General features: G+C 43.7%; 1 protein-coding gene across 2 annotated transcripts in view; it reads right to left on the bottom strand.

Annotated features, from left to right (window-relative positions):
- LOC142576650 (poly(ADP-ribose) glycohydrolase-like) overlaps positions 1 to 24,822 on the bottom strand; it is a 71,001-nt gene that overhangs the window by 45,717 nt on the left and 462 nt on the right. Inside the window, exons 2-12 of one of the 2 annotated variants that reach the window (XM_075686873.1) lie at positions 24,606 to 24,768; positions 24,465 to 24,528; positions 24,299 to 24,373; positions 24,099 to 24,176; positions 23,903 to 23,992; positions 23,691 to 23,825; positions 20,036 to 20,122; positions 19,445 to 19,519; positions 10,807 to 10,899; positions 10,577 to 10,737; positions 7,001 to 7,086 (exon numbers count right to left, since the gene is read on the bottom strand). In XM_075686873.1, coding sequence (XP_075542988.1) covers positions 7,001 to 7,086; positions 10,577 to 10,737; positions 10,807 to 10,899; positions 19,445 to 19,519; positions 20,036 to 20,122; positions 23,691 to 23,825; positions 23,903 to 23,992; positions 24,099 to 24,176; positions 24,299 to 24,373; positions 24,465 to 24,528; positions 24,606 to 24,768 — 1,107 coding nt within the window. The remainder of the gene's footprint in view (positions 1 to 7,000; positions 7,087 to 10,576; positions 10,738 to 10,806; positions 10,900 to 19,444; positions 19,520 to 20,035; positions 20,123 to 23,690; positions 23,826 to 23,902; positions 23,993 to 24,098; positions 24,177 to 24,298; positions 24,374 to 24,464; positions 24,529 to 24,605; positions 24,769 to 24,822) is intronic. The other variant, XM_075686881.1, reaches the window with a different exon arrangement.

Genomic DNA, 24,822 nt, shown 5'->3' with positions numbered 1-24,822 from the left:
ATTCATCGTGACACAGGTTCTGCCAGATTTTCTCGCAACAAAAGCACTCCAAACATATGAAAGTACAGTGATCCCTCGTTATAACGAAATCACTTTACTCGAAGTATTGCATTATTCGAAATTTCTTGCAGTCCCGACCCAAACGCATGCATTTTAAGCCGCATTACTCGAAGCGCACAAAGAGCTTGACCTGCTTAGAGCCAAGTGGCGAGCGGAGGCATCACTGCCGCTCAGCGGCGGTGACCGTTTTGCGCATGCAGCGTCAAATTAATACCACCGATGAATTAGTCTCATGCAGGCACATAACAGGCCATAAAAGTACCAAACCCATGACTGATGACCGCCTAGTAACGGGCACCAAGTAAGTGCCGAGTGCTCCCAGCTGTTTACTGCGAAGCGAACGGAAGCTGTCAAATTCTATGGTGCAGCATGCCCGAACCGTTAATCTCGGTCGCAATCGCATTGCTGGTGTCCCCTGCGATAGAATCCACACAAAAATAAAGATTTCCTGACACTTTGCGATGCCAGGAAACCGTGGTCTCTTGGATGTTGAAAAGTGGCCAAAAGACCGCGGGCAGACTTGCGCCGTAGCACTCCATGGGGTGCGCTCAATGAGCAAAGTTTTACCACTTCAAAGAGCACTTCTGGTGCTGAAACGTGCCAAAAAGCACAAAAGAAGTGTAACTTCGATTATACGTGCCATGTTTGACACGAGGAGCTACGTTAACAAATTGGGAAGACGACTTTGGGGAAGCCGGTCTAGAAATTTGCTCGCCGGTCGCCATAATCAGCCTGCATCGCAATAAAACACTGCCCTTAGCTTCATTGCACTTTTGACAATGCAAATCAACCGATAACTTGCCGAAAGCACGAAAAATCCGAGCGTCACCAGCGGCAAGTCAGCCAGTCAACATGGCGGGTCAATGCAAGCTGGTGTTTCCCCGGCGATTTTCTCAAGCCAGTCATGCTTCATTCCAGCCATCCGATTTTAGACAAACGGTCTAAATGCGTGGCAGAGTCATTGAATTTTTTCCTAGACATTTGTAAATGGCTCGGATGCGACAGTGTGTGGACACCGATACTTGAACCGTAGAATTAGCACAGTGTCGTCAACAACGGAGACTGAAAAACTCGTTTTGCAAGCTTCACAGCTGCACAACCCAGAAAAAAATTGCCCAGTGATCATTCAAAGCCCCTACTGCAAAACCGTTCAGTTTTCATGATCCAACTGCGTTTGCACAATGAGTGGCTAATGGTTTTTTGAGCACAACAAACACAACCTCCGACTCGAGCCACGGCATTTGCAGCACTTTCCAGTGCGATACTCCTGTAGTTTTCAGTGACCTCCGCACCCCCCCACCCACCCACCCACCCTCAAAAAGCAGCCCCGCTGCCTTCCCCTCCTCATTTGCTCTCCAGTCTGCAAGCCGTTCGGATGCCAGTCACTTCTCTCACTCACCTTCATGTCAACTCCTAACCTCGCCATCACCAGTGCGTACTGACGAGGAAAGCGAGATGGCCTGACGACATTTTGAAGCTTCTGCCTTCTATGTCGCCCGCCATGTTCAGTCACTTTAGCGCCTACGGCATGTGTGTTTGGATCCGTGCTGCAGGACATGTGATTGTGCATTATTCGGAGTGCTTCGTTCGGCATGCCTCACGTGTGCTTTTGTGGTCTACAGTGATAAATGGCTCTGTCAATCTCCGGGTGAAAGTGTCCGACTTCGGAGCAGAAGGTTCTGTCGATAAAGAGTGGAAAAAGGCAGCCGGCAGAAAACTGACATTGCGAAGGAATTCGGCCTACCACTGTCTACTTTATCAATTGTATTGAAAAACAAGGAAGCTGTGCTGGATGGCTTCGAAAAGAGCTTCTCGGCAAAGAGAAAGAGGAGAGAGAGAGAGAATAAACATTTTTATTAGGTGAATGCAGCTTTGGAGAGGAGTCCTCATTCCAGAATGCCTTGAGCTCGGGCCGCGTCCTGGGCCCTCGCAATCAGCCGTTGCTGATCCTCGAGGTCGGAGCTGGCCAAGGCTCTCTCCCAACGCTCATTAGTGGGGTAAGGGTTCGGAGGATTTAATGGTGCCGCTCTGCAACCCCCTACTATGTGCCTGAGGGACCCGGGCTCTCCGCAGAAGCGGCATTGCGGAGAGAATTGTGTAGGGTCTATGAGGTGATTTCTGGTTGGGTGGGGGAATGTATTAACCTGTAGAGCTCGGAAGAGTCGCTCCTGCTCTCTAGGTAGTGACTTGTGTGGGGGTGCATATGTTCTGCGGGTTAGCTGGTAGTGTTGTGTGATGTCTTGGTACGAGACTAGAGGGTGCATGCGCTCGGGTTCAGATTCCTCGGCGTCGGCTCGGTGGGTCAGATCTCGAGCCACGTGGTTGGCGACCTCGTTGTCAGGAATGCCTTGATGAGCTGGCGCCCAGATGATCATGACTGATTCGCGATTCGAAATACCCCGAAATGGAAGGTGCGCTTCTACAATGGCTGAAGAATGCCAGGAGCGCAAATCTCCCCGTACACGGACCTGCATTTACTGCAAAAGCCGAAGCTCTCGCCTTCCAAATGGGCCATAAAAATTTCAAGTGCAGCAATGGCTGGCTTGGGCGGTTCAAGAAACGACACTGCGTGACCTTGAAGTCGATCATTGGCAAAAAGTGCAGCTGTGAACCGTGACACCTTAGACGTGTGGTGCCAACATCGGTTCCAAGCTCTGCTTGAAAAGTATGAAGACAAAGACATTGACAACCTAGATGAGGCTGCATTTTTTTACAAGCTGCTACCGAATCGCACGTTCACTACTGCTGGCGGATCTTAACCCAGAGAAAAACAGAGCAAGAAGTGTGTCACAGTGCTGTTTCGTGCTAATGCAACAGGCGAGGACAAGCTTCCCTTATTGATACTGCGGAAGGCGGAGAAGCCACGGTGCTTCCAAAATGCAACTATTCCTAAGGAAGGCATCTACAGAAATAACAAGCGAGCATGGATGACTGCTGTTATTATTCAAGACTACGTGCGCGCCTTCTGGATAGACGGTTTGACGCAAAGAATCAGCAAGTGCTTTTCATAATTGACAACTGTCTGAGCCACGGGAGGATCGACAACCTCAAGGCGATTGCTCTGGAATTTTTGCCCGTAAACACAACCACTGTACTGCAACCGATGGATCAGGGCATCATTGAGACCACCTGGAAGCTGTACCGCAAGGCTCTTTTGCAGTGCATGCTCACAGCATATGACGCCAGCAAGAGATACAACATTGATTTGCTTGGTGCGATCCATTTGCTGAACATTTCACGGAAATAATTCACACTTTCAAAGGTCGCCAACTGCTTTGCGCACGCCGGCTTTTCCCGCGCCGTCGTCAGTGACCCGACGATGACCGGACTTGCAGCGATCTGCATGAGGCTGTTCATAAAATTGCTGGCCAAGAGGTAGAAGGTGACTTTGAGACATTCGCATTGGCTGACGCTGCTGCTCCCGTGGCGCCCTAGCGATGGATGCAGAAATACTAATTGACACTGTTGGTGGCCCCAACGAGGACGAAGAGCCGGCGACGAAGAGCCATGTGAAGAGCCAACTATGGTTCAGACACGGGAGTACCTACGCCTGCTGTGAAATAAGGTTGAATGCATGGGCGGCGACCACGGCCTCGTGCAATGCTTGGTCAAATTAGAGCAGGGTTTGCTCGCGCCTAGTAAGAACTTGAAACAGCCAAAGTTCACTGCCTTTTTTACACCTGAATAAAGTTTTGCTTCGCTGAATACATCGTATTTTGACTTCCTCGCAGTTGTGGCGCAATTAAAGCTAGACTGCTTTAGCTCTTCTCGAGTGGTCGCTTATATCGAATTACCACTTATAACGAATTTTTTCGCCGTCACGCTGGCTTTGTTGTAACGAGGGACTACTGTACATTGACTTTATGAGGTACGCGGTGGTGCCAACGTCTACCCAAATAGGTCGCTAAGGTTCGGGTGAAAAGCGGTTCAGGACAATTTGTCACAGACATCAGCAAGGGTGGTTATGGGAGCAACGATTGAAGTGCAACTATATTTGGAGGGAACAAACATTGGGAAAGAAAAAAGCATTAATTAAAGAGAGACAGAGTTAGATTCATTCAACAAAACTAAAATTTCTAATAAATTTTATATACGTGCGACGACTAAACAAAAGGCAACTGTATTTTGTTTTTTGTTTTTTTTTTGTTGACTGCGCTATGTCACTTGCAATGCAATGCAGCTCTTGAAGTGTACAGAAAGGCATCCTCATAAATTTCACCGGTTACAATACGCCCCCCTCACAAGTTGTGCTGTTTCGCTTGCCGCATTTGTCTGAACTTGGTGATGCGGCTAGTTTCATCGCCTGTTCAGTCAAAAGTAGTGAGTTACGATTACGAGATAATTGTTTACTTTAGTTGTTTTCATGTGACTGCGCTGGCCGACGGGCTTGGTGTTCGACGATAAAACCAGCACTGTACACCCAAAGCTTTCATCGGCCTCCAAAGAAAGTATGTTTTGTGCATTGGTGCAATTTCAACACCTGTACGGCTGGCCTTTTTGTGCATCGCTTCCTGCACTGAAAGCTCGAAACACCAATCAAATCAAATGGTGGGGCATTTGAATATGCAGCTCTAACGGCAGGCCATCAAAGCAAATTTCGCGCCTTCGAGAACAAAATGATGTCACTTCTGTTTTTAACGGATATGGTGTCACATTATTTTTTCTTCTGCTGGAAGTGTTCCCTCGTCACACAGATGGCGCCAAGCCCCATAAACCACTGGTGAACCGCCATATTTTGAATGTATGGGCTTCTATGGAAGCTTTGCTACAAGGTATATTTACATCGGTGGTGCCGCGAAGCCGTCTGAATTATTGAGCGTCCGAAAAGTCGGTCATTGACTGTACAATGGCAACTCCTCTAGCCATTGACACGGCATCAAAGTCGATTCATTACGATTCCTCTCTGTTACTCGAGCCAGCATTAACACGACTTTCATTCCGTTTTGATAAAATTACAGCTAATTTTCTCTGATAGAAGCACAAATTCCCTGAGTTTTCCCTAAGTATTTCCAGACTATTCAATATCCCAGAGATTTCCTGGTTTTTCCGGTTGGTAGACACCCTGACTGCACAAGATTTATTATCATTAATCTTTACTTACGTAACCGACTAGTTCCTAATTCCACATAATTCCTGCATTCATCATCAGCACACAGTTGGATCTTTTCATTGTTACACAAATGCATTTTTTTACTTGTTTATTTCACATGTGTATAATGAATGGAAGCACTGTCCCCTGCATATTGCATTTGTATCCGATTACACTATATTTCGGAAAGCACGGCTTGCCTTTTTTTGTTGTGAAGACCCTGCATAAATAAAAGTGATCATGTCTTTTTTTCCCTTGCTCAGAGTGAAAGGGTGCCAGGCATCTGATTTCATTTTCCCCCATTTTTAGCACTTATTTTTAAATGTTTTCTGCCTAAGTGCCGATTCTGGTTTAGCAAATCTGACTTTTTTTTCCTTTTATGACCTGGCATATTATTATGTTCTTTGTTTACAGTTTTTATTGTCATAAATTAATTGCCTGACATGCTTTCATTTTTTTTTTCGTATAGCATGTTCTTTTTTTTGCGTATTTTAGTAATGTATTGTTTTGTTATTACTGCACTCCCCTCTACAAAGCCTTGTCGACTGCGGGTACGTAAACAAACAAATAAATAAATTCACACTCTTACCAACCTGTGTATTATTATACATCAACAAATTACAGTCAACTCAGAGGCATTTGGTCCTGCGCCAGTTGTCACTCAGCACATTTATTGTCAAGTGATAAGCTCAGGAGTGCGGGTAGCATTGCATACGTAATGACAAATGGGCAAGGAAAAAGCTGCACTAGCACCCAACCAATAAGAAGTGCTTATAAAAGAACCACAGAAGCACAGTGCTTGATTTTCCTTGTGTTTTGCACCCTATGCATGCAGCATTCTATCCTTCAGTGTGAGATTGACCAACTGACTGTTGTCAAAATACTCTTTGCAAGAATATAATGTAACCACGAATTCTACTGTTTGAAAAAAAAATACATATGACTACAACATTAACTGAAGATGTGTAGTAACACCTATACCTGTACGTTTAGAAAAAAAGCCATTTAGCATAGTGCTATGTGCATGGGCATTGTGGTAATATCCACAGTGCCCATTGCACGCAAAATTTGCACAAATCTTGGGTCTCGCACAGGCAGACATTGCAGTAGTGGATCGCCCGTCATTATGCTAAAATGTTAAAAAAGGAGCGTGACGGGCTGCATTGAGAGCCAAGATGGGCATGCGGCGGGCGGCTGGCATGTTTGCTTAGGGAGGCCACGTAGACGGGTATCACTGCAGTGGATCGGCCCGACAAACTTTTACCCCCTAGAAAAGCATTCTTATGCCATTGGACTTCTTTGTGCAATCGCTGCCATTCCCTTTCACTGTGCCAAGTTGTGCCCGAGCAATTTGCAGACCTGTGTCCCTTTCCAGCAAAGTTAGCCATCTGGCAGCTGGAGCTTACCTTACGTGCTAAACTTAACAATGAAAGAAATGTGCTAAGTAGCATAATACCACATACACACCCGCAGATTAGATAGAAACAAACACAAAGAATCACCTCTATTCCTACACAGCTACCAATACATTAAATTTCTTTTTGAATATTTGCGTCATATCAGATATTCAAAATATTTCGACTAGTACTTGGTTTTCAAATCGGATGCAAATATGTACTAAATATACAATATTCAATTGATAAAATTTTCGAATATTCCTAGACACCTAGATAAGTCTTCCTATTGTTCGACACGAAACATGCATAAACCAAGGGTCACAAACCGGGACATTATAGCACCACTGATCTTTCCAAGGTAGAAAGCACTGCTATACAATGCAAGCTCATATGTTCTCACTCATCTTGGAAGCACTTGGGGATGAATTACAGTTGCATTAGCTGAGTTACTGACCCTCCTTTGTAATTCTTCGGAAGTAATTCACGATGCACTTTAGCTTCTCCATTTTCCGAGCTTCGTCACTAGTTCCAGAAAATAACCTGAAAGTAAAAGCAGCAATCCTAAGCCTTATCTAGGAACAGACAAGAACAGCAGAACGTGAAAAAAAAAAGATACTAATAAAAATAATGTCACACTTGGACTCTTTTAGCCACTGCATTTACAAATGAGACTCGCACATAACGAATTCCATGTAATGAATTCCCTGCAATCAGTGATGTTTCTTTTATAGTTTTGCAACTGATCGATACCTTCTTTCTTTTTTACTTGGTGATGCTCACTGTAGTTCAATTACTTTTTTCAGTCACCAATTACATGCAACTAGTTACTTTATTGATGAGACAAGCTGCAATAGGTGACACAGCTCTCAGCATTTGAATTTGATGGGAACTACAGTAGAACGGCCATGGTTGTGTCACACAGCAGCCTTGTGGATTTGCTTGTTCGGACGAGCAAACCCAGGTGCTCGGTATTTATTTCATCTCAACGCCCCGCCAGATGTTGGCCGATGAATTGAACTATGGCTCAACAGCAACGGCCACTTCGGATGACGATGACAGGGCGCTTGTGCCAATAACATCCAACTATCATCACGCTGATGCCAGGAAATCACCTACAAAAACTTTGTTTTCGGCTTTTCATTAGTCCAGTGGGGAGCTTCTGCAAGCCCCAACAACAACGAAGCACTGCTCTTTACAGAGTATCTCCTTTTGAGCATGATGGCACTATGTAACCACAATCTTGTGTTCGCATGTTACAACACCGCCCTTTCTTTTAGCAAGCGCATTGACTGTGTTTTTAGCATTGCTGCTGATTTCTTCACTAAAAAAATGAGAGAACAAAAAAAATTTTTATAACCGATTGTTAATGAAGATGAACAACATGTGAAGGGCTGCAAAGGACGCAGTGAAAGAGCCAGGCCAGCATGTCGTATTTGCTGTATTCGTGCAAGGTTAACAAAGTTTAGGATCAAAGTAACATGAAGTAATGCTTAGTTAGTGCTGTGGGAGCCAGTAATGATAACTGCAAACAATTACATTCTTGAATTAAGTAATTGTAATTAGGTTTCTTTTTTCTGTAATGTGCACAGGTCTACCACAAATGCCCACAGACACAGCTCTTCCCATGCCCTGATGAAGTAGAGGGCACAGCGCTGCTCCCTGATTGGCCCTGTGCTTCACAAATGTCATTCAGTGATTTCTGCGATGAGAAATTGACCTGTAAGCTTGAAAATGTTACGTATCAACTCCAGCACGTTTCAGCAGATACCAAAAGTGGCTGGTTATGCGCTATGAGCTTGGGATTGCCTGAGGAGCACTAATGAACCAAAGTGACCACTTTAGTTGAGGGCCCTATACTCGGATGGAGTTGAAGAGTTTCAGGTTGAGGCACATTAGCAGAGACTGAGGAGAGACTGTCATTCGTGCATAAATTTTACCATGTGCCATGTGGAAGCCACCCCCAATCACTTCACCCACCTCCTCATTTTCCACCCTCAGTTTCACACAAAAATGACTGACACCAAATGCCATTTTGCGTGAGACACATAAAGTACATCGCACGGCCCCTAAACCACCTCTGACATTTTGAACACATCTAAATAAACATGTGCGCAGTGTACAGAATACTGCGACGATCATTCACAAACATGGCAGCGCAACACACCGCAGAGAAGCAATAAATAAATAAATAAATAAATAAATAAATAAATAAATAAATAAAGAATGTGTGCTTCTCTCTGGGCTTTTTCAGTTCCTTCTTCACTTGTTGTGACACCATCAGGGTCATGCATGCGATGTAACTAGTGTAAGGGCTGCTGACTGTCAATCTAAGAGGGATGTTACTTCTAATCCTACTAGCTCCACCTTTGCAATGAAGTCTCACGCCTGCTCTTACTTGTCATTTTGCTTACCCTATCATGTGCAATCAACTAATTTCACCTCCCGCAGCGCGTTTTGCACGGCATGAGCGGCAGCAACTGCATGTAGCAAAAAATCACCGCCCAAGCACTTCGTAGAGTTGGTTAACCAGCAAAGCTGAAACATGCACCCCAGTGTTTACCACTGGGTTAATCCCGACGGTTCATTAAACGATGGCTTGTTAGGCTGCCGGAATCCTTGGTACGCAGTTGCTGCTTGTGCTCAGCTGCACGAGCCTGTACTTGCGTCCAGGCTGCAGCATGGGCACGGCGTAGACGAGCTCGTTCCCAGTTCTGCTCGCGGCAATGCTGATCGAAAGCTGCCTGCTCCTTAGGAGTATGTATGACCCATGGCCTACCCATTTCAGAGCTGAAGAAAAACTGCTGCGCATGCTTGGCTGCGAGAGAGAGCAACGACGTCACTACTGGCACAGCCAATCGCGCGCCTTTCTTTCTGTCTCTTTTTTTCTGTGCATGCGCTTGAAGTTGTGCCGGATGAGTTTCCGGCATACAGACGACAGACAGACGGACAGACGAATCAGCTAGCCATACACAGCTTTGCTGTAAAAAAAACTGGAGTCCTTGTAACCGGAAGTTGTGCAGGTCTTTAGTGTTTTCAAACAAGAAAACGGTGCCAACATGACATTTGCTGCTGATGTAGTGTCCACATGTACTCTACAGAAGCATGCGGCAATGAAGAGTGCCCATGGGAAGAATAGCAAAGGTGAGAGAGAATATGTTTGGTCACCATCATGCTCAGAGTGGTTTAAGGGTCCTTTAAAGGGCTGCCTACCAGTCCAAAATTTGGCTATATGCCAGGAGCTTTAACCACAGTAAGTGAGTGAGGAGCCGTGCAACCAACACTGAGTAATGCAACAGGGCAAAAGTCCAAGGCCTGTTTTGTCACCTCGCAGCTGGAGTAGCACATTCGAGGAAAAGAGCGCATAGGCTTTTGTTTAAATTTTCCCGTTTTAGCAGTACACATCAGTATAGTACTTTACAGACACGCTCTTGACATGACTGTGTGGTCTATGCACAGCAAATTCCTGTATGCCCAAACCTGGCGAGGGGCCTATTAAAGGTGTAGTACAGACATGACATTTTCAACTTCTCATTTTTTTGCATTACATGAACGTCCGTGACCTCAAAACCGCAGAAAAACTACTGGAAAACCTTACAGCACTCTAAACAAATCATTATTATAGCTTTTCTACGAAATTTTATTTCATTGTAGTGGTCTGGCATTCACTACAGCTAACTCAGTCATCTGTTTTACGGCTACATCGGGCCGCGCAAAAAATAGCAGCAATGCAGGCAACCGGACCCCAGCCAGAGCAAGTGCCAAAAAGTCACGGTGTTCTGCTCTCACGTGACAATCTTCTGCGTTATAATGTCATGACAAATAAACTTCCTGGGAAATGGAACCGATTCACAGAAAAGCTAAATACATAATAGTAAACTATTTAGAGCACTCTAAGGCTTGCCAGTATTTTTTCTCAGATTTCAAGGTCCAGGACCTTCACATAATGCAAGAAAAATAACTGTAAGGAAATGCTATGTCAGTACCAGAGGCAAGCAAATTGTCACAAAATTCCTAATCGCATGATGCTTACCTATTGAAGTTGATGTCCGGGTAATTGGAGTACTCAGAGTTGCTTTTAAGTGTATTTCTTCTTGGAAATGTGCAGAAGAATGCATTTGCTAAAAGGCAACCAGCTTGCAATTGACTCATTGAAAGCACCTGATCTTGGCTGGATTTCAGAAGGGGAATTGGCTAAAAGGTGCAAGCACACAATTAGGACGGTTAGTAATTGCAATACAAAGGGCGAGATCATAATCTTACCTGAGTAACTAGAGCCGGAAGGCGAAGTGCTAAGGCTACTATTTTGGGCAGCAGCACTTGAAAGAAGCTCTTGGACTCCCTGGAATCTAGCTCCTGAGTAAAAGTGACAAGTTCCGCAATAATTTGTCATAAGTACTCACATTTTGTAGGCTTCTCCTGTGAAAATTCGAAATCCCTTTTCATGCACTCTTGCACACCAATATTAGAAAGACTCAATTTATACAACATTCACAGATGCATTGACCAATGCTTTCGATAAATGCATAATCGCATCTGAAACTCTCTGTTTGACTTTTCATTCTTCCGAAATTTGATGCCAGGAACTTGGTGCTGATGATGGCCATTTAAAGGCCAACTGCAACAAAATTTCCCTTTGGCTAGGTTGGTTACAAATGAGTCTTGGAGGTCCACAACCAGGAGCTGAGCTGGTTCACAATCTTCTGGGTTCTGTGTCGTTTCCAGCAGGTAGTAATAATGGAGACTTTTTCAGTTCAGTCAGATGCTTTTTGTGACACATCTTCTTGTATTTCGAATTTAAAATATTGCACGGAGGCCTGCTCTATATCTACACTATCTCAGTGTAGGCTTCTTGTGACATAAAATTTTGTTGCATTTGGCCTTTAAGCCCACATGCACATACACATGCACATTCAAGAGACTGTCTAGAGGACTGAACAGCCAGCCATATGAAGCATATTGTCAAAACAGGCAATTTACAAACTGTCCACCCAATGGAACTGAGTGGCAATGGCACTGAGTGGCAATGGCACTGAGTGGCATGTAACAAAGCAAGATGTCCATGGCATGTAACAAAGTAACAACAACAACATGTAACAACAAGATGGCATGTAACAAAGCAAGATGAGAAGCAAGTCAAGCCTCCTGTGTGCACTCCACAGAGGCTTTGCTTCAGAAAAGAGTGATGCGCCAAGTGCTTTGCATTCAGGTCACTTACGCCCATTTCGGGTAGATAGCCAAGCCAACATAATAAAGCTGAGCCAAGCTGATAACATAGTACAGCTGCAGTAGAGCCTATCGCAACAGATATTACCGGCAGCTACTCACAGTTGGCTTATAATGTCGTTGGGAGAGCAGGACGTTACAGACCAATATTTTTATTTCAGCCTGTATGTTTTAAAAAATGCACACTAAATCAGCATCAAGCTCATAAAGCAAGCAAACAAAGTATAAAATCCTATTCAGCCTCCCTTTTAAAGGGCCTCTCACCAGGACCCACAGCAAACTTTGGCTACATGCTGGAAGTTGTTACGGGCCCTCTAGGAAGCACTCTACTGCAAGAATTGTTCAAATTGGTTCATTAATAGCAGAGCTAGAACTATTTGAAGTGCCGTGAACTAATGATTTCAGGAGGCGAGCTTCATCGTCAACATATGCACTCACACCACTCACCCTCATCTAGCTTCAGCAAGCGAAATTCCTTCCTTGCATTCTCCAATACTAGAGCTGGAGGATCACATGACACATACATCACAGGCCCTATTTTTTCTCTCTCTCTCTCTCTCTTGTGTTTTTGCTGTGCGGCACACTTCCAGTGATAGTTTCATGTGCAAGCTGTTGCGCTTGTCTTGTTTCGCGCAGCCCGCAATATTGCATGCTGTGAACAAGATCACCTGACCAGCACAACAAATCAATGCCATATTAGCAATGAGGCAGACGCAAGCTGATCAAAGAGCAGGATTGCGCACTGGAAAATGACACATAGTTTCATTTTCTGCGAACACGACTGCATGAAGTGGGAACAAGCAGACAAAATGGAAGTACCTCCCTCCTGCTACGGCACAGAGTAAAACAATGACTCGCAGACATTCGGTCTGTGGGTTTTATTATTTCTCTACACTTTAAATCATCTAGTGAAACAACAGATCAAACAAATAACTGCTGTATCCTTCAATAATTCTCAAAGTAACGCGTCACGGTGAGTGACATTTCAGCAATGCGAATCACGTAGGTGCACCCCCCCAACCCCCCTTGCGCGTCTGACCTCGACTGTCTGGCTGGGAGCATGGCTCCCTTGAGAAGGGGCGTGCGGCATTTGGTTTGAAATTTTAGCCATGCAGCAGTGTAATACTTTGTAGACTAGCTCTTCAGCGTGTATTGTATACACTGCGCTTTTCTATTTAAAATGGCCAAACCTGGTGAGGAGTCCTTTAAAGAACAATAGTAGATGCACCTACTGCTGGTCATACTGTCTTGTGAAATTAATATATCTGGGACCTAACGAGGAAAAAGCAGAATATAATCATAGAGCGTTGCCTTCTGATATACTGGAGGTGACAGACATGACTATGTGATGGGTTTGCAAGAATACAACACATTTTTTACAAAGTACAACGAAGTTACTTCGACACCATATTTAAATGCAGTGCTAGCGTGAAATTTTTCTTCATCACACTGCCATTAACGCACATATCTCAGTTTCATGTCTTCTTCAACATCAAGCACTCGTATTTCGCTGCAGTTGTTGGAATCGTGGAACTCGGTAATTTTCCACGTTAGCCCACATGCTACAAAAGACAAGGAGGGCAGGCACCCTCCTCCACATTTCCTATGTGGGGCAGGCAGCTTCCTATTCACACCACAATCCTCTTGCAAACCAGCCACAAAGGCAAACTGTCATGTGGTGATGAAGCTCATTGATAAACTGGACTGAGTGAGACAGCAGGGTAGGTGCAACAAGATCAGTGAGAAGCGCTGGCTGGCACAACTGATAGCCATGACCGAGAAAGGATCACAGGCCATTACTCCTCTATTTTATCATTATCGGTGTTTGTTTGCCATATGACCAAGGCAAATGTTTTGGGCAGCTATTGGCCCTTCTTGGCTTACATGCAGAGCTGTAAGAACTGTTTTGGCAAATTTAGTTCATTGTCTTGTTTGCTGCTTGCCTTATGCCACCAAAGCATAGCCATAGAAATCCAAGCTTTGAATAAAGATTGAAGACCTCATAAGACCCTACACTACGACACATAGCTGTTGCATCTTTCTCCTTGCCTCAAACTTAAATTGTGAGGTTTAATACCTTCAAGTTCTGCAGTGAGCTCGTGAGGGACGATATAGTGGAGGGCTCTGGATTAATTTTGACCATTTGGGGTTCCTTAACGCATACTCAAAGCACAGTGTGCAAGTGCTTCTGTATTCAGCCTCCATTGGAATGCAGCCACCAAGGCTTGAAAGCGAATCCATGACTTCGTGCTCAGAAACGTAATTGCATAGTCACCGAGCCACTGAAAAGTGTAACTTACACAACACCCTCTATATTCTACTTAGACTATCTCTCACCAGCAGAGGCTGCACCTTTAAGTTAAAAAAGAAAAAAAGCATGTTTTTGGTATGTGTAAGAAAAATACTAATTAAGGCATTGACACTCTGCCCGATGCAGATATTGTTTGCTGTTGCCCGTATATTCCTATAAACAAGAGGTGGCACATTGATGGCCCTAGTGCATATGCTCCCAAGGGGAGCAGAGTTACGCATTCCTTTACCCTACACTGCTCGCACTGCTACTTGCAGAATTCCATCACGTGGTATAAACGACGTCAAATGCTCCGCTGCTCTGCGAAGAAGCCAACTTCACAGACGTGGCATCAACTTTTTGTTTTTCTCAGCGGCGTAGCATCGCAATCTGCCACTGCTCAAAATATGTGACATGACATGCAATGACATCACACAACACGCATACACGACATGAATGACATGGCATGCATGAGAGGTTTAACCGAGGGGCCCGATTGTATTAGTCATATCATAAGAAGCCAACAAACACTGACACCAAGGACAACATAGGGGAAATTACTTGTGCTTAATAAATGAAATCACGAAACGATAAGTTAATGGAAATTAAAGTGGATAAAAAAACAACTTGCCGCAGGTGGGAACCTAACCCACAACCTTCGCATTTCGCGTGCGATGCTCTGTTGTCCGATGTATGTTGTCCTTGGTGTCAGTGTTTGTTGGCTTCTTATGATATGGCATGCATGATGCGACATAAAGGGCACCATACAACATGAATAACACAAAAATGACATGCAAGACATGACATCATGAATGACATGGTATCAATAACATGGCATGACATGAGTGACAAGCATGACCAAGAGCACACACTCAGTGGTCCAAGGTAATGTACAACACACGTAACATGATTAAAAATTGAACGGTGTGTATACACTTCTGCCACCGTGCTATGTTTGGCTCCTGCAAGCGTGAGAAATGGCTTTACCGCATGGCTTGGGAACAAACTGGCGGACTCCTGCGCAATTCCTCTCTCTTTGGGAGCATATACATTTTATCAGTATAATCATTTCATCAGTAGACACCTCCACTGTAAGACTTCTTACAGAAGACTGCATTCTTTACAAGCTAATTAAGAGCGGAAAGGACCAAAAGTGTTTTTCAGAAGAACCTGAACTCTCTCTCTCTGACTGCTGTAACACCTGGTCAATGGAATTAAACATTAGCAAATCAGTATTTAAGAGAATCTCAAAAAAAGTTAGTCAATTCACATCTAGGTACTCAATAAATAATAATCTCGTGATCGAAGTCAACAATTTTAAATACTTAGAAATCAAGATTACCAATAGACTATCATGGGGTAACCATATTGACGATGTTTGTTCATCTGCTGCTAGAAAACTGGGATTTCTTAGATGCAAACTAAAGAACACGCCATCGCAGATCAAACTTCTTGCATACAATACTTTTATTCTAGAGTATGCATGCGTGGCCCGAAACCCGTATATTAAAAAGGCTGTTTATAAGCTAGAAATGGTTCAAAAAATAGCAGTAAAATTAATCTATAACGCCTGTCGCAATCTTGATTTGCCTTCATCACTGATGGCTAGTAACGACATCCCACCTTTGGAACAGCACAGGGTTATCACCAGGCTCAAGTTTCTTTTCTTTATGCAAAAAAGAAGTGGGGCGTGCAGACAGGACACAAGAGTAGAGAAGTGGACAACACAAACGCCGTTTCTTGCACTTCTTTTTGCCTTTCACTTCTTGCACTTCTTTTTTGCATAATGAATCCTTACCAACTAGCTCAGCTTTCTGTCGTTCCAAACCAACGTCGTTTAGTCACTGACTTCATGCTTGAACTGCTCGTCAGTGATGATTCCTCAGAGTTCGACGCTTGCGAGGATGGACGGCATTCGTGTTGTCCACTTCTCTACTCTTGTGTCCTGTCTGCACGCCTCACTTCTTTTTTGCATAATGAATCCTTACCAACTAGCTCAGCTTTCTGTCGTTCTTTCTTTTCTTGCTCCACACTTGGCAGTTTAATATTGATCCTGGTGAATACCTTTCTCTCACTTTTTCCCGGCAGACCAGACATAATCACAATCACGGCCTGACACCATACTTCATGTGTGCTAACCTTTTCAAACACTTGTTTTTTCCACGAGCCATGTACGAATGGAACGCACTGCATTCAAATATTTTTTCAGAATGTGGCCTTCCTGACTTTGAAAAACATATGTATTATTTTGTGTTAACTTCACTGTTGATAATGCCACCCTCTTGTCAATATTTTGACAACTTATGAACTAACCTGTGTTTGCTTTTTCTTTGTGTGCATAAAAGTGATTTTACAAATTTGTGCAATTTTTGATTCCAACATATTTCTAATCATGTTTGTTAGTCTATATTTGTCTGAGTAGCAATGCTTACTATATTCTGTTGTGCAACTTGTTCAATTTCGTTCACTATGTTCTTTCTTTGACCCTCCTGTGCTTGGTCTTCAAACTGTGGTATGTACTAAATTAAAAAAAAATATGCAGGAACACCATATGGCACTACTAGAGGTGCTGCAAGATTGTTTGGTGCCACGACTTGTATGAGCGTTTTTCTTAAAGGGCCCCTAACCAGGTTTGGCCATTTTGAACACACTAGCATAGCATACACATGACGCGCTGACGACAGTATCTGCAAAGCATTACGGCACTGCATGCCGCAAAAAACAGCTCAAAATTCAAACCGAACATGCACATTCCCTCCTGAGGAAGTCAGCTCTTAGCCCAGAGTCGCAGTTAAACGCACAAATGCCTCTTTACAGTGCGTGTTTAGCCACTCACCATGACTAATCATTTAATGAACCCCATGTGGTCCAAATTTCCAGAATCCCCCACTACGGCGTGCCTCATAATCAGATCGTGGTTATGGCGCGTAAAACCCCATAATTTAATTTTTTTCAACGCAGAAGTCACAATGACGCAAAGAAGGAAGAGAAGGAAATAAAGGAGGGGGGGCTCCATGATGTAGTAAATCTCTCGGCTCCGGTGCGAAAGAATGCAGTGAAGGAACAACGCCTGGGAATACTACTACTATAGGCAGAGGGAGAGAGTGCCTCCACTGGCAGCGACACTCGTCTCCAGGCGGCACAGTAGCAGAATAGTTCATTTGTTTTATCTCCTCTGATAATAGCCTGGCTTGAAAAATTATTTCGGCAAAACGATCTTTAGACGGCGTTTTACAGTTTCTACTGTATAACTGAAATTTGTAATGGCACCGTGGGTACCTCAAATGACTTTTGTCGTACCTAAGAGTGACACCGAGACACATGCTATCACGGAATGCTTTCTCACAAGGATTTTACACCCGCTCGCTATAACAAAACAGCTGCAAGTAATTAAACATTACTCTCCTCTTAGGCTGCAGCATTTCCCCTCCGCTTTTATTTCACACAGCCATGGCTATACCTTGCATTTTTGGGCTCAACCTCGCACGGTGACGCGAGCGTTGTCAGAATATTTCTGGTTGGTTCTACCCTGATGTGTTCTCGCGTCTTTTTCTAACTTAGTTTTTCTTCTTACTGTGGTGATGGTGGCTTCATAATGAAGTTTTTTGTGCAACGCTCAAGAAGGTGAGTACAGTAAAGTGCTACCGGTACCATTTGTGTTTCTGCCACCAGAAGACATTGCTGCATCCACGTTTATGTGGTATAATCCTTCAGCATCCCATCAGCTGCTGTGATCAGTGTACTATTGCTGACCATTGTCACGTTCTTTCCCACTCATCACCTTCCTCTGTGCAGCCTTACAAAGCTCCCCTAGAGCTCAGTCTTTTGGAAAATACTCTTTATTCTCTCCCATCCTTCCCTCGCACATGTGCGCAAATGTACATGTATGGACAACAGCTGTAGCAGACAATCCGCATTCTCAGGCGGAAGTGTACCATTGGTTTGAGGAAATGCCGATGTTTATTGTATCTGTGTAGTTATTTTCACAGGTGCCCAAATAACTATATATAGAAATATGCTATTAATGATAAGCTTATTTAGTGAAGTGGCATGCTGCAAGTATTCCTGATGACATCACTAGGGAAGCCAATCAGATCACTCATATGGCCACGCCCTGATTGCAGCCATCAGTACACTATAGAAGTCCAAACTCGATCGCAGGCAGCTAAAAAGCATTTGGCCTGCAGGCCGTATGTTGTGGAGTCCTGGGTTAGACTGATAGTGTTTTTTTTTAACTCTGTATTTGTTAATTTTGCGGCAACAGGTTTATTACTATAAGGTAAAATGAAAGGCAAAACTTCCAGTCCTTCTTTTGCGCTGGAACTCCAGGGTCACTATGCCAAGGTGACATCATGGATTTCAAAATACTAGATACTCTTTTTCATATTTTGGCCATTCTTGAGCAGTAGAAGCTCTTGAAGCTAGCTAAGTTCAGCCTTTGGGTCCTTTAGAATGTAGTCCATCTCTAACAATACAATACAAACCAGGCCTGAGCAGATGTCAGCAAAATCTATGCTGTCAAGGCGACTTGGTGCAGCAACTTCAAGTCGGCCCCACAACCTATCTTTGTTTTTCTGTCTTTCTGCCTTATTGAGCCTCTTCTCTCACGGTAAGAGTGGCCTTTTTTTTTTGGTATTGTAGAAGTGCAATTTACCAATACAGCTCAGTTTATTTCTCTCTATAGTGTCCGTTTAAACAGGAGATGAAACAATGATGAGCTGGCTGTCATTTCGGGGTGCCATCTCATTTCTGACAAAGCTCACATGATGCCCCGACGTAACCTCCGGTGGCACACTGAAACATCTGCAGCACCCTGCCGGCAAGCGTCGCAGCCACAGTGAGCAATAAAGGCTAAACCCCATGAGCGCGATTTTGTGCGCGACGGCTTCGTGCGACAGATCGGGCCGTCGCGTGAACAGATCGCTCGGTCTTGTCGCGCGATCGCTCGGTTTTGCAAATCTAGAATTCATCGCTCGTCGCCCGGAAGTGCTATGAGCGACTAGCCAATAGCGCGAAGCTGGAACTGGATGTATATAACTCAAGTACTTCCGATTGTCGCACGGAACAAGCAAACGATTGAATTTTTATGCGTGCAAGGACAAGAACCTACTGCAAGACTTTCAGAAATATATTGTGCTGCTTTTTACAGTAAAACACATCAACTTAAGTTAATAAAGCACGCGTCACGCTAGTTTCGGTGCCTATATTGCTGCCCTCATACCAGCAACACTGGGGCGACGTTGCTCGAAGTCATCGCTCGCATGGGGTACGACTTGTAGGCGACGAGCGAACGCGACAGCCATCTTCATCGCATCGTTTGTTGCTGTCGCGCGCAAGACGGCTTGCATGGGGTTTATACTTAATGCAACCCTGCTTCTGCAGTACCTGTCCGAAGAACTTGTGAAGGCACTTGAAGTTCCAATTGGCAGAAACTCGTCCATTATACTGGCGAATGGCTTTCTGAAAGACAGAAACACACAGTACATGTGTACTGAAGCTTCCAGTAAAACACTATGTGAAACTGGCTGAAATTTTGACTTTAAGAGCATGCCAAATTAAGCACAAAAAGACATGTGTGTGCGTGTGCAGAGAAAAATAATCTTCAAGCCATACTAGGGCGGTAAGAACTTCAAATGTCTTATATAACTTTCATGGTAAAATTTTTGTGATCAAGAGCTAATTGCAAACCTAATTGCATTTACAGGTTTTTACAAGGTTGCACCAAGAAAATTAAATGCGCAAATGCAGTTAAAGCCTGAAACAAGCCGTGCCCACAACACGTGCTTGGCAGTGGCAGGCAGCCATCAAAACAAAAGGTTATCTCTTTGATCTTCTTGCCTCGTACAAGCAGTTTAGCCATATGTAATCAACCTGTACCAAAGCTTTTGTTTATGCTAGCAGTTGGAAATAATTTTACAGATGGTGCAACTTTTCCCCTATACCTACGATACAGGATATGTAAAGTACAAAGCTTACCACCAGGCTGTGCGAGTCTGTGATAGGCCCCAAGAGAGAGTTTTCGATCAGCTCCCACCGGCTCCGAAGTGTTGTAGCACCATTGCTCTGTCATGGCAACGTAACAAAGATGGCAAATGTAATCAGTGAAAAGCTAACAGACAGAAAGATCACAGGCTAAGCTATTAACTCTGCATTTTATGTAAAAATTTAAAGCATGAATTCTGAAGCACCACATACTGTTGCAATTATTGTAGCCAGTATAGAAATGTAGCAAAATAGAGTTAAGATTTATTGCACCGCAAATGTTCTATGTTCCTGTAAAGACTGTCGAAAATGTGTTCTGACAACTTAAGTATGAGCAAATTTTTTGTTTTTTTTATTGTTTTTTAACATGATGATGATGATGATGATGAAGTGCATATGGCAGGCATTGCCAGATCCTGACTGGAAACTTACCACTATCATTGAAAAGAAAGGTGCAGAATCACTGCGTTCCACCGGTGCTAACATATGGAGCAGAAACTTGGAGGTTGACAAAGAAGCTCAAGTAGAGGACCACGCAGAGAGCGATGGAACGAAGAACGTTAGGCATAACGTTAAGAGACAGGAAGAGAGCGGTGTGATCAAGAGAACAAACGAGGATAGCCGATATTCTAATTGACATTAAGAGAAAGAAAATGGAGCTCAGCAGGCCATGTAATACGTAGGACAGATAACCGGTGGACCATTAGTGTTACAGAATGGGTGCCAAGAGAAGGGAAGTGCAGTTGGGGACGACGGCAGAAGACTAGGTGGGGTGATGAACTTAGGAAATTTACAGGTGCAAGTTGGGATCAGTTGGTGCAGGACAGAGGTAATCGGAGATAGCAGGGAAGAGGCCTTCATTCTGCAGTGGACATAAAATAGGCTGATGATGATAATTTATTGGCATCCCCTTTGATATGGGGCAGTGGCCAGTAGTCACCTAGTCTGCTTGAATTATTGAGGTATGCTATATATGTTTTTCATTCTAGCATTTTGTATAAATCTCCCTAAACTTTTTCTGTTCCTTAGAACTTCTATGTCTATCTTGTACCACTACCTATGCACGTAACAGATCTAGTCCTATCAATCTCTTCACTGCTATTCTTTCCCCTCTGATGCTCTGAATGTCTTTCTTTTACCCTTTTCACTTATTATCCTCTTGCAGTTATGCCAATTGGGACACGTGGACAAACTATGGTGACCCATTACAAAGGGAACGACCATCATCACCATCATCAGACTGGAAACCAGAGCTGTTGCTTTTTTGTCTCCAAACTTTCGGTCAGGTCTAGTTTGCTGCTGATTGCCCGTTTCAAAGGGTATGGCCGCATTGCCAGAGAAAGTTTCTTCTATAGAAAAAAAATCTGTTGGAAATTTTGTTTTCATTTCTACTGTGCCATGACGTCTTGAAGCAGAAGGCGGTCACATGGGAGCAGGACCCCCAATGTGACGTTTTGATACTCGTTCCGGACTGCTTGCTCGGTCACCTCCTATGCAGCTACTCATGAGGGCAGCATAGCAGACGCCCATGTGAGCTGGAACGAGTGTGAAAATGTTGCAATGTGCTGCATCCACATGACCAACTTCTGCGTCATGACACAGTAGGAACAAAACCGAAAATGGCTGCAGAAAAGCTACTGTATTAAATTATTTAGTATGCTCTCAGGCTTGCCAGTATTTTTTTTCTAGGGTTTAGAGGCCCTGAACCTTCATAGAATGCAAAAAATTAACATTACGATATATCATGTCCGTATGCCCTTTAAGGATACCTAATTAATTAACCTGCCATGCTGCGAGCAAAAACACATAGTCATGTGAAGTGCTCAGATGTCCAGAAACTAAGTTTATGGGCTATGTTTGCATGGCACAGTGCGTTTTGCTGTGTCCTGCACAGGCAGAACTTTCGGGCTAACTATGAGAAGCATTATTAGTAGGTTGTTTAATAATCTTTGTCCAGTAAAGAAAATGACATTTACGTTATAATTCCTTTATGAACCGAAGTCTTACAATTTTTTATTTTTTGTTTAAAATGAAAACAGTAACCTGCCAGTAGAACTGCCATTACATATTAAATTACAATTATTCCCTCTTATTACAAAAATGCATGCCTGAAATTAGATCCTCACTCAAGCCATTTCATGCATGTCAGACGTTGTTACTGATGAGAAAGTGAGCCCTTCATGACCGAAGAGCTTCTATACAATCTTTAAAATGGCGAGAATGAGAACCCATGACAGAAAACATGCATGCGCATTACAACCATCTATAGTACGTGAAAGATGTGTTCCAATGTGTAGCATTCACAGGTCACTCAAGGCTCTCTGCCGAGCGTGAACTTTTGTAAGAAATAGTGCTTCGCACCTCCTCTTCTAGAACCCCATTAGCCCAACGGGCCATTGATAAACTATACCACACTATGGGCAACACCATTCAAGCAATTGAGACAAGTGTGACAGGCACAATATGTACAGTGAAAGGGACACTAAAGAAAAAACTAAGTTCAGTTGTATTGGTAAGTTACTTCTGCAATACCAAAAAAGCTGCTCCTACTTGTGACAGAAGCATTGGTAAGCCAGCAAAGACACAAAAATGAAAGACAGGTGGCACCACCACCTTGAAGTTGCTGCAGGAAGCTCCCTGTGGTGTCATGGGTGGTGACAGCGGCTGCTCAGGTCTATAAAACTGTTTATCAGTAAAAAAGGGAAGCATTGTATTCTAAAGGAGAGAAGTAGTGGACTTGGCAAGTTTCAAGAAATTACACTGCGCCACGATGGATCAAATATGATAAAATACTTCAAAATATGCAACGTCACATTGCGTGCTGAGGTTTCGGATAGAACTTTACAAAATATTAGGAGTTCAGCACACCTTGCATTGTTTAAAAGCATAGACAATGAGGACAAGTGGACACACACAAGCACTGTGTGTCTACATACTTGTCCTCATTGTCTATGTGCTTAAACAAACCAAAAGCATGTCTTACCAACAAGGCCAAATGTCCAGGCTCTAGGAAGTTTAGCCTTCATTTTGTCTTGTAGTAATTAGCCTCTTACTGTGAAATTAACAATAGTGTCTTGAAAAAAAAAATCACTGTCCAAGCACTCCATACATATGGTTAACCAGCGAAGCTGAAATCTGCGGCCCCGGTGATTATCACTGGGTTAATCCTGATGGTTCATTAAACAACGGCTTGGTAGGCTGCCGGATCATCGGTATGCAGTTGTTGCTTGCGCTCAGCTGCAAGAGCCTGTTATTATGCATAGACGAGCTTGTTCCTCATTCTACTCGCGGCGTTGCTGATCGAAAGCTGCCTGCTCCTTAGGAGTACGCATAACGCATGGCCCACCCATTTCGGGGCTGGAGAGAAACTGCTGCGCGCGCGCTTGGCTGTGACGGAGATTGACGACATCATCACTACTGGTGCAGCCAATCATGTGCTTTTTCTCTTTTTTTGAGCATTCACATGGGGTTGCGTTGGAGGAGTTTTCAGCGTACAGGTGACAGATGGACGGACGAATCGGATAGCCATATACAGCTTAGGTGTAAAAATATTCGGTCAATCTAAACTGATCTTGTCTTTCTTTTTAGTGTCCCTTAAAATTATTATCAACAGAAGCCAAATTAGAAGTATAACTTAAAGCATTATTACTCCCTGCTTAAGTGGGTACTGGCTCTGAGGAGAACATGGCAGCCGGACGTGTGTGCCATCCCATTTGTCAACAGGAACAGCTGGATATGGTGTTAGGGGACACGGCTTTTGAACGCCACTTTCATTCCGTATCACCTGCCACGTGAAAAAAGGCCTTGTGTAAGAATAAATGATAAGGTGATGCAATGAGTTTGAGAAAGATTGAAACCGACCTTGCAGAGAACTGTGTGATTACGGCTCATCTGGGGGCACTGGATTCCACAATGTGGTGTACGCCTGAAGGTTTCTGGGATTGTGCTGTACTGTAAAAATAAAGATATAGTCGGGTGTTAGGCAACTAACATGGGAGTTCCAGAGCTGGAACAATGGCAAAAAAGAAAAAAAAAAGGAGTCTAATCCAAGACTTACACAAGGAATACTTTCCTCAGACCCTGATGATTGCTGTGAGCTTGACATACCTTCGCAGCTGTCTGGTATTGTCTTGTCCTAGAAGCATAAAAGATTTAGCAAATCAAAAACACGAACATTTGAAGTTTTCACTCCGTAGAATGATAATGGGCAGCAACATGAGAGAAAGTAAAAGAAGCAAAAAAATAACTTGCTCTTACGTCCGGACTTTGGGTTTCTGAACAATAAAGTGATGCTTCACTGTGCTCAGCGCTCTGACATGGCGCATCGCTCGACTGGAATGAGGATCCAATGTAGGCAGTATTAGAGGTAATGCATTTCAAAACTTGTGGATAAGAATACGCGAGGCATTAAATCTTAGCTCACGTCAACAACTGTTTCTTCCGAATCCGATGGACACTTCGGTACTTGCGAATTTGCAGCATCAAGCCTACACACACAAAATACTTGTGAGCGTTGTATACCGCTTAAATGGTGTCATACAACTGAAACTCGAAAGTGGCATACTCAGGGAAGAGTTCTTGCGATGAGTTGATCTCTTCCAAGTCGTCCGAGCCGAATTTAGTTGCCACACCAGGCGAGCTTTCGGCTGGCTGTGCGCTGACCTGGACATCTGAGAACTGTAGCGTGTTTTCGGAACTTGAGTGTTTTTGTGCATTTGTTCGTGCCTCTAAAAAAAAAGAAACAAATGATTCAATCATTCTTGAGCAGTTCGCAATCAGTT

This window comes from Dermacentor variabilis, chromosome 1 (genome assembly GCF_050947875.1).
Source record: "Dermacentor variabilis isolate Ectoservices chromosome 1, ASM5094787v1, whole genome shotgun sequence".
In the NCBI taxonomy this organism is placed as follows: Eukaryota; Metazoa; Arthropoda; class Arachnida; order Ixodida; family Ixodidae; genus Dermacentor; species Dermacentor variabilis.
The sequence above is the reverse complement of the archived record's forward strand: the minus strand, read 5'-3'. Positions and strand labels throughout refer to the sequence as shown.